We start from the raw sequence: 10470 nt of genomic DNA, 5'->3' as shown, positions 1-10470 counted from the left end.
TGACTCCCTCCCCCCCATTAATCCCCGTGTGACTCCCTCCCTCCCCCCCCACTCCCCGTGTGACTCCCTCCCCCCCCATTAATCCCCGTGTGACTCCCTCCCTTCCCCCCCACTCCCCGTGTGACTCCCTCCCCCCCTACTCCCCGTGTGACTCCCTCCCCCCCATTAATCCCCGTGTGACTCCCTCCCCCCCATTAATCCCCGTGTGACTCCCTCCCCCCCCGTTAATCCCCGTGTGACTCCCTCCCTCCCCCCCATTAATCCCCGTGTGACTCCCTCCCCCCCCGTTAATCCCCGTGTGACTCCCTCCCCCCCATTAATCCCCGTGTGACTCCCTCCCCCCCCGTTAATCCCCGTGTGACTCCCTCCCCCCCATTAATCCCCGTGTGACTCCCTCCCTCCCCCCCACTTCCCGTGTGACTCCCTCTCCCCTGATCCCCGTGTGACTCCCTCACCCCCCCCACTCCCCATGTGACTCCCTCCCCCCTGATCCCCGTGTGACTCCCTCCCCCCCCCCCACTTCCCGTGTGACTCCCTCCCCCCCCCACTCCCCATGTGACTCCCTCCCCCCTGATCCCCGTGTGACTCCCTCCCCCCCCCACTCCCCATGTGACTCCCTCCCCCCTGATCCCGTGTGACTCCCTCCCTCCCCCCCCACTCCCCATGTGACTCCCTCCCCCCTGATGCCCTGACTGGGTGTTACCCCGACCCTCTCTCCTGGGTTGACATTGGGACTCACCGTTGTCTACGTCGTCATATCCTTCTGTAAAACCAATGGTGAATGTTTTAGTGCAGGGAGACCCCGCTCTGCCCATCACCCACCTCCCCCCAACCCCCCCCCGCCCCCCCTCCCCGCTCCCCCCCTCACCCCCCCCCCCCAATAAAGACCGACACTGCATCCCCTTCCCAATCCCTGGCTGTCGCTGTGTGGGCCCTGTTTGGGATCGATGGACCCAGTCTCCCAGATCCCACTGCAGCACATTATAACGTCCAGGAGTGGCACGGTGGCTCGGTGGTTAGCACTGCTGCCTCACGGCACCAGGGACCCCGGTTCGATCCCACCCTCGGCCGACCGTCTGTGTGGAGTTTACACATTCTCCGGGTGCTCCAGTTTCCTCCCACATTCCAAAGACGTGCAGGTTAGGGTGGATTGGCCATGGGAAATTGTCCCATAGTGCCCAGGGATGTGCAGGTTAGGGTGGATTGGCCATGGGAAATTGTCCCATAGTGCCCAGGAATGTGCAGGTTAGGGTGGATTGGCCATGGGAAATTGTCCCATAGTGCCCAGGAATGTGCAGGTTAGGGTGGGTTGGCCATGGGAAATTGTCCCATAGTGCCCAGGAATGTGCAGGTTAGGGTCGGTTGGCCATGGGAAATTGTCCCATAGTGTCCCGGGATGTGCAGTTTAGGGTGGATTGGCCATGGGAAATTGTCCCATAGTGTCCAGGGATGTGCAGGTTAGGGTGGATTGGCCATGGGAAATTGTCCCATAGTGTCCCGGGATGTGCAGTTTAGGGTGGATTGGCCATTGGAAATTATCCCATAGTGCCCAGGGATGTGCAGGTTAGGGTGGGTTGGCCATGGGAAATTGTCCCATAGTGCCCAGGAATGTGCAGGTTAGGGTGGGTTGGCCATGGGAAATTGTCCCATAGTGCCCAGGAATGTGCAGGTTAGGGTGGGTTGGCCATGGGAAATTGTCCCATAGTGTCCAGGGATGTGCAGGTTAGGGTGGATTGGCCATGGGAAATTGTCCCATAGTGCCCAGGAATGTGCAGGTTAGGGTGGGTTGGCCATGGGAAATTGTCCCATAGTGCCCAGGGATGTGCAGGTTAGGGTGGATTGGCCATGGGAAATTGTCCCATAGTGCCCAGGAATGTGCAGGTTAGGGTGGGTTGGCCATGGGAAATTGTCCCATAGTGTCCCGGGATGTGCAGTTTAGGGTGGATTGGCCATGGGGAATTGTCCCATAGTGCCCAGGGATGTGTAGGTTAGGGTGGATTGGCCATGGGAAATTGTCCCATAGTGCCCAGGGATGTGCAGGTTAGGGTGGATTGGCCATGGGAAATTGTCCCATAGTGCCCAGGGATGTGCAGGTTAGGGTGTGTTGACCATGGGACATTGTCTGGGAGTGCCCAGGGATGGGGACTCTGAACCTTACCTGGGAGAACGCCATCCTCCTCCTGGAGGTCCCCGTCAACGTAATACTCGATCTTGTTCAGGGAAGCGCTTGAGTTCGTTGCTTCTGGAAGGTGACACAACATTTCCGGTTCGGATTACAGAGCACGATCCCAGAACCCGAGGGGTTATAACCGTCGGGAGATTGTGAACAGACTGAGGCTGGTCTCTCTCACGGAGAGGGGTCTGAGGGAGTGACCTGATCGAGGGGGTTACAATTCTGAGAGGGGGGTTCACTCTGGGAGATGGAGAGACGATGGTTCCACTTGTGGGAGGGAGAGACCGGAATGAGGGGCCATCCCAATGGAGACAGTCCCGGATAAATCCCATTGGGAATTCAGGAGAAACATCTTCCGCACAGGAAGTGGGGGACGGGGAATGTGGGACTGACTCAGACAGGGAATGGGGGGGGAATGTGGGACTGACTCCCAGAGGGAGTGTGACATTCAGCGTTTTGTGGATCCTGTTCCCAAGGATCCAGCAGGAATCCAGTGTTTGGGATCGTGGACCTGGTCAGATGGGGAGAGGTACCTGAAACGTGGGAGACCTTGGAGAGTCTCTTCACCAGGCCGGAGTCAATATCCTCATAGATCCCATCTTCATATGGAGCCAGATTCCGGGCTGTAGGAAACCAGGAGCTCGGTGTTAGAGTATAGACACAGAGTGAATATCCCCCAGCAACCCCAACACACTCACACTCACACACACACTCACACACACACACACTCACACCCTCACACACACTCACACACTCACACACACACACTCACCCTCACACACCCACACTCACACCCTCACACATACACTCACACTCACCCACACACACACACACTCACACACTCACACACACTCACACTCACACTCACACCCTCACACACACTCACACCCTCACACACACTCACACCCTCACACACACTCACACCCTCACACTCACCCTCACACACCCACACAGACACACTGACACACTCACACTCACACACACACACACTGACACACTCGCACTTACACACACACACTCACACACACCCTCAAACACACCCACACACACACACCATCACACACACCATCACACACACACATTCACACTCACACACACACACTCACACTCACACCCTCACACACACTCACCCACCCACACTCACACTCACCCACACACACTCACACTCACCCTCACACACACTAACACTCACCCTCACCCTCACACACACACTAACACTCACACTCACACCCTCACACACACACCCACATTCACACACATTCAAACTCACCCACACACACACACCCTCACACACACACCCTCACACACACTCCCACACACACCCCCACACACACTCACACCCTCACCCACACACACACACACACACACACACACTCATACTCACACACTCACATAGACACACACTCACACACAGACACACACATACACACCCACACACACTCACACGCACACATACACTCACACACACACACTGACACACACCCTCACACTCACACATACACTCACACACACACACTCACACACACACACTCGCGCACACACTCGCACACACACTCGCACACACACTCGCACACACATACACAGACACACACATACACACACACAGACACACACTCACACAGACACAGAGACACAGACACACACACAGACACACACTCACACAGACACAGACACACACACACACACACACAAACACACACACACACACACACACACAGACACACACAGAGACACACTCACACAGACTCCTGTAGACGAGGTGGGAACCCTGAGGGGATCCCGTTAGTCTCACTCCCACCTCTCCCACCCGATTACACACCCTGAGTAAGCTCTCGGATTGTTGTCTGTCACTTCATCAATGGGGAAACAGTCACTGTTGGATCCTATCACTCCCCACACTCTGCTACCGGCCCTGGGAAGTCTGCCCTAATGATCCACACCACGGGCAGTACTGCATTAACATTGCATCCTTGATGTCCCTCCTATTCCTGATCTCTTCCTGTCTTTGATGTCAACAGATACCCTTCGGTCGGAGCTCCGGATTCATCTGGAATTAAATAAACCCCGCTCCTTGTATGACCCTCCCGGGACGTGGAGCTGGTCCGGTTGGGGGCAATCACTCACCGCACTCTGTATAATCTTTCACTGGGCAATAAACCTGGTGGAAGACTTAGCCCGTCCTGCGTGAATTTGTGGTAAGGGGTTGATTGATGGAAAATCGAGAGACAGAGGTGATCGATTTCATTCACCGGTTCAGATTTGTGAGGAGGTTTGCACAGAGAACAGTCTGGAGGGGCAGGATCAAAGGGGATGAATGGCCTGGTCCTGGGGTGATGCCAACACTCTCCCCAACTCTGGAAGCAAGGGGCAGGTTACGTTAGGCTTACCCAGAATAGATCTGTCTCTCTTGGAGATCTGGTAGATCAGAGCAGTGGTCACGGTGATGAGCAGGAGAGCCAGGATGATACTGGCAACGATGGGGATTAAATCATCTCGAAAAGGGTCATACCCCAAAACTGAAAGTGAGCACAGGACGGTTTCGGTCAGAAACGTCGCCAGGCGGTGACTCAGAAACAGCCCAGAAATCACCCCACAGCACACACTCCCTCAGCACTGACCCTCCGACACTGCCCACACCCTCAGCACTGACCCTCCGACTGTGCCCACTCCCTCAGCACTGACCCTCCGACTGTGCCCACACCCTCAGCACTGACCCTCCGACTGTGCCCACTCCCTCAGCACTGACCCTCCGACAGTGCCCATCCCCTCAGCACTGACCCTCCGACAGTGCCCACTCCCTCAGCACTGACCCTCCGACAGTGCCCACTCCCTCAGCACTGACCCTCCGACAGTGCCCACACCCTCAGCACTGACCCTCCGACTGTGCCCACACCCTCAGCACTGACCCTCCGACTGTGCCCACACCCTCAGCACTGACCCTCCGACTGTGCCCACACCCTCAGCACTGACCCTCCAACAGTGCCCACTCCCTCAGCACTGACCCTCCGACTGTGCCCTCACCCTCAGCACTGACCCTCCGACTGTGCCCACTCCCTCAGCACTGACCCTCCGACAGTGCACACTCCCTCAGCACTGACCCTCCGAGAGTGCCCACTCCCTCAGCACTGACCCTCCGACACTGCCCACTCCCTCAGCACTGACCCTCCGACTGTGCCCACTCCCTCAGCACTAACCCTCCGACAGTGCCCACTCCCTCAGCACTGACCCTTCGACTGTGCCCACTCCATCAGCACTGACCCTCCGACAGTGCCCACTCCCTCAGCACTGACCCTCCGACAGTGCCCACTCCCTCAGCACTGACCCTCCGACAGGACCCACCCCCTCAGCACTGACCCTCTGACAGTGCGGCACTCCCTCAGCACTGACCCTCTGATAGTGCACACTCCCTCAGCACTGACCCTCTGACAGTGCCCACTCTCTCAGCACTGACCCTCCGACAGTGCCCACTCCCTCAGCACTGACCCTCCGACAGTGCCCACTCCCTCAGCACTGACCCTCCGACAGTGCCCATTCCCTCAGCACTGACCCTCTGACAGTGCCCACTCCCTCAGCACTGACCCTCCGACAGTGCCCACTCCCTCAGCACTGACCCTCCGACAGTGCCCCCTCCCTCAGCACTGACCCTCCGACAGTGCCCACTCCCTCAGCACTGACCCTCCGACAGTGCCCACTTCCTGAGCGCTGAGACCCTCTGATTGGGTGAGACCGAAAGTCCATATCCAGTCTAACAAATGCAGAATCCCTTCCTTCGAGTCTGACCGAACGTCGGGGTCGGTTCGATCCCTGGACTGACCGAATAAAACACCCGCAACATGAAATATTTTTACTGACCTGGAGCCTTCGCGGGAAGATCTGAAAAGTTCAGAAAATAAACAGAGACGGAAATCAGGCTAAATATTACACTCAGATTTACCGCGGATTGAAAACTTATAGGGAGCAAATCGTGGAAAAGCCGGGATGTTTGCTGGGAAGAGGCAGTTTTTCCAATGAAGCTGGAATGGGAACATCGCTCTCAGAGTCGGTTTGGAAGGTCAGACGATGGGACTCTGTAACGGACTGGATTGTTCGATGTTCCGGACCGTCGGTGATCTCCGTTCACCCCTCCTTCCCAATGTGAGGAGGGAATCTCCGGATCCAGGTGGGATTTCGGAGCCAGGGGTCGGAGCCACGTCGCTGCACCCAGACCCACGACCCAAGGGAGCCGGGGGCAACGCTGCAGGATTCACTCAGTCCACCCTGGGGGGGAGGGGCGGCGATAGACAGCAGACTCTGACGCGGGGTCTGGTGAACACCGCCCTCTGAACAGCAGGAGGCCATTCAGCCCCGTCCCTGAGACTGTTGTACAGGAACTGGAGGCCATTCAGCCCCATCCCCGAGGCTGTTGTACAGGAACTGGAGGCCATTCAGCCCCATCCCTGAGGCTGTTGTACAGGAACTGGAGGCCATTCAGCCCCATCCCTGAGGCTGTTGTACAGGAACAGGAGGCCATTCAGCCCCACCTCCCTGCCTGCTATACACAAACGGGAAGCCATTCTGTCCCTCTTTGAGTCTGTCATACAAGATCACGAGGCCATTCAGCCCCCTCCCTGAGCCTGCTATACAGGGAGGGGAAGTCACTCTGCTCCATTACTGATACTCAGGAACAGCAGGAGGCCATTCAGCCCCTCCTCCTCAAACCTGTTTTACAGCTATGCCCTGTACTCTCAGACTGGGCTGCCCTGGTTTCGGGTTCCTCTCCAGCCCAATTAGGGGGAGGCATTCCTTCCAGCACCATACCGACCCTCTCGGAACGGGAACGGGAACGGGAACGGGAGAGGGGCGTGGATTTAAAGTGACGTGCAGACTGAGCGAGGGGGATGTGAGAGGGGGGGAAACGGTGGTCCCCCAGCGAGTAGGTGGGTGTGGGATGTACTGTCTGGAAATGTGGGGGTGAGGGGGGGGGAGCATCGGGGAAGGGGCATTGGATGGGGATGGGGGGGGCAGGGAGATGGCGGGGGGGGGGGAGGAGGGAGGGGATTGTGGGGTAGAGCCATTGGATGGGGATTGGGATAGAAAGGGGGGTCAGGGAGATGTGGGGGGAGGGTGGGGGGTATTGCGGGGGCGGGGAACAGTCAGGGAGGGCCGAGCTGCCTCGTGACTCCAGGCAGGGGCACAGCAAGAGTCCGCGCGAGCGGTGCGTACATCTACAGTTGACCTGCACGTCCTCCTTGTGATGACAGTCATGTTGACCCCAGTAGGCCGAGCGACAGGCCCAGACCTCAGGCTCCGAGCCCCGGCACTGAACCTCGTCCAGCCAGATGGGGGTTCCCGGTCTGCCCCTGGGATGGTCACCCTCCTCCCCCGAGGTGTTGAGGAGAGGCCCACAATCCAGCTGCTCACACACCACTCGGGCCCCGGACTCAGACCAGGCGTCATCGCACACGGTGCCCCACGTCCCGTTAAAGAGGATCTCCAGGCGCCCACTACATCGATGGGCCCCCTCGGCCAGGTGTATCTCCTCAGGGTCTGTAAAACACAGGGTTACAGCCACCGTCAGGCTCCCTCTACACTGTCCCCCCCCCCCTCATCAAACACTCCCAGGGACAGGGACAGCACGGGGTTAGATACAGAGTAAAGCTCCCTCTACACTGTCCCCTATCAAACACTCCCAGAGACAGGGACAGCACGGTGTCAGATACAGAGTAAAGCTCCCACTACACTGTCCCCCATCAAACACTCCCAGGACAGGGACAGCACGGGGTTAGATACAGAGTAAAGCTCCCTCTACACTGTCCCCCCATCAAACACCCCCAGGGACAGGGACAGCACGGGGTTAGATACAGAGTAAAGCTCCCTCTACACTGTCCCCCATCAAACACTCCCAGGACAGGGTCAGCACTGGGTTAGATACAGAGTAAAGCTCCCTCTACACTGTCCCCCCATCAAACACTCCCAGGGACAGGGACAGCATGGGGTTAGATACAGAGTAAAGATCCCTCTACACTGTCCCCCATCAAACACTCCCAGGACAGGGACAGCACGGGGTTAGATACAGAGTAAAGATCCCTCTACACTGTCGCCCCATCAAATACTCCCAGGGACAGGGACAGCACGGGGTTAGATACAGAGTAAAGATCCCTCTACACTGTTCCCCAATCAAACACTCCCAGGGACAGGGACAGCATGGGGTTAGATACAGAGTAAAGCTTCCTCTACACTGTCCCCCCCATCAAACACTCCAAGGGACAGGGACAGCATTGGGTTAGATACAGAGTAAAGCTCCCTCTACACTGTCCCCCCCATCAAACACTCCCAAGGACAGGGGACAGCACGGGGTTAGATACAGAGTAAAGCTCCCTCTACACTGTCCCCCCCCATCAAACACTCCCAGGGACAGGGACAGCACAGGGTTAGATACAGAGTAAAGCTCCCTCTACACTGTCCCCCCCCATCAAACACTCCCAGGGACAGGGACAGCATGGGGTTAGATACAGAGTAAAGCTCCCTCTACACTGTCCCCACCATCAAACACTCCCAGGGACAGGGGACAGCACGGGGTTAGATACAGAGTAAAGCTCCCTCTACACTGTCACCCCATCAAACACTCCCAAGGACAGGGACAGCACGGGGTTAGATACAGGGTAAAGCTCCCTCTACACTGTCCCCCCCATCAAACATTCCCAGGGAGAGGGACAGCACGGGGTTAGATACAGAGTAAAACTCCCTCTACATTGTCCCCCCCCCCATCAAACACTCCCAGGACAAGATGTTGTGGGGTTGTGTGTGGGTGTGTGTTTGTATGTGCGTGTGTGGGTGCGTGTTTAGGTGTGTGTGTGTGGGTGTGCGTGTGTATGTGTGGGCGCGTGTGTGTGAGTGTGAGGGGTGTGTGTGTGTGGGTGTGTGTGGAGGGGGCGTGAGTGTGTGTGATGTGTGTGTGAGTGCGTGTATGTGTGGGATGTCTGTGTGTGTGGGAATGCGGGTGTGTGCGTGTGAGTGTGTGTGTGAGTGTGTGTGTGTGAGTGTGTGGGGGTGTGAGTGTGTGGGGGTGTGAGTGTGTGTGTGTGGGTGTGCATGTGTGAGTGTATGTGTTTGTGGGTGCGAGTGTGGGTGTGTGTGTGTGTGTGTGGGGTGTGGGTGTGTGTGTGTGTGTGTGTGATGGTGTGAGGGTGTGATTGTATGTGTATCTGTGTGTGTGAGTGTGAGTGTGTGTGTGGGTGTGTGCGTGCGTGTGTGTGCGCGTGAGTGTGCGTGTGTGAGTGCATGTGTGTGTGTGTTTGTGTGTGAGTGTGTGTGTGCGTGCGAGTGTGTTTGTGAGAGTGTGTGTGAGCGTGTGAATGTATGTGTGTGTGTGGGTGTGTGTGTGGGGGTGAGTGTTGAGTGTGTGTGTGTGTGTGAGTGGGGGGGAGTGTGTGAGTTTGTCAGTGTGGGTGTGGGTGTGTGTGTGTGGGTGCGTGGTGAGTGTATGTCTGTGAGTGTGTAAGGGTGCGAGTGTGTGTGTGGGTGTGTGAGTGAGTGTGTGTGTGAGTGTGTGTGTGTAAGTGAGTGTGTGTGTGAATGTGTGAGTGTGTGTGTGAATGTGTGTGTGTGAGTGTGTGAGTGTGCATGTGTGTGTGTGTGTGAGTGTGTGTGTGAGTGTGTGTGACTGTGAGTGTGTGTGAGTGTATGTGAGTGTGTGTGTGTGAGTGCGTGTGTGACTGTGTGTATGAGTAAGTGTGTGAGTGTGTATGTGCGAGTGTGTGAGTGAGTGTGTGTGTGAGTGTGTGTGTGAGTGCGAGAGTGTGTATGTGTGTGTGTGTGTGAGTGTGTGTGTGTGAGTGTGTGTGTAAGTGAGTATGTGTGAATGTGTGAGTGTGTGTATGAATGTGTGTGTGTGAGTGAGTGTGTGGCTGTGTGTATGTGTGAGTGTGTATGTGTGTGAGTGTGTGAGTGTGTGTGAGTGTGTGTGAGTGCGTGTGAGTGTGTGTGTGAGTGTTTGTGTGTAAGTGAGTGTGTGTGAATGTGTATGAGTGAGTCTGTGTGAGTGTGTCTGTCTGAGTGTGCGTCAGTGTGTGTGAGTGTGTGTGTGTGTGACTGTGAGTGAGTGTGTGAGTGTGAGTGTGAGTGTGTGAGTGTGTGTGTGATTGTGTATGTGAGTGCGTGTGAGTGTGTGCGTGTGTGTGTGTGAGTGTGTGTGTGAATGTGTGTGTGAGTGTGTGTGTGTGAGTGTGTGAGTGTGTGAGTGTGTGTGTGATTGTGTGCGTGTGTGTGTGTAAGTGAGTGTGTGTGAATGTGTGAGTGTGTGGTGTGAATGCGTGTGT

General features: G+C 56.5%; 1 protein-coding gene across 1 annotated transcript in view; it reads right to left on the bottom strand.

The window, feature by feature from the left end:
- Positions 1 to 658: 658 nt before the first annotated feature.
- Positions 659 to 10470, bottom strand: part of LOC140475480 (scavenger receptor cysteine-rich type 1 protein M130-like) — a gene marked incomplete at its 3' end in the record, with an annotated part of 11333 nt that continues 1521 nt past the window's right edge. The window contains exons 2-7 of the mRNA XM_072567788.1: positions 7376 to 7699; positions 6026 to 6046; positions 4561 to 4689; positions 2707 to 2796; positions 2159 to 2242; positions 659 to 763 (exon numbers count right to left, since the gene is read on the bottom strand). Of these exons, the coding sequence (XP_072423889.1) occupies positions 659 to 763; positions 2159 to 2242; positions 2707 to 2796; positions 4561 to 4689; positions 6026 to 6046; positions 7376 to 7699 (753 nt within the window). The remainder of the gene's footprint in view (positions 764 to 2158; positions 2243 to 2706; positions 2797 to 4560; positions 4690 to 6025; positions 6047 to 7375; positions 7700 to 10470) is intronic.

The sequence above is a fragment of the Chiloscyllium punctatum genome, unplaced genomic scaffold (genome assembly GCF_047496795.1).
Source record: "Chiloscyllium punctatum isolate Juve2018m unplaced genomic scaffold, sChiPun1.3 scaffold_1702, whole genome shotgun sequence".
NCBI classification, from domain to species: Eukaryota; Metazoa; Chordata; class Chondrichthyes; order Orectolobiformes; family Hemiscylliidae; genus Chiloscyllium; species Chiloscyllium punctatum.
The sequence above is the reverse complement of the archived record's forward strand: the minus strand, read 5'-3'. Positions and strand labels throughout refer to the sequence as shown.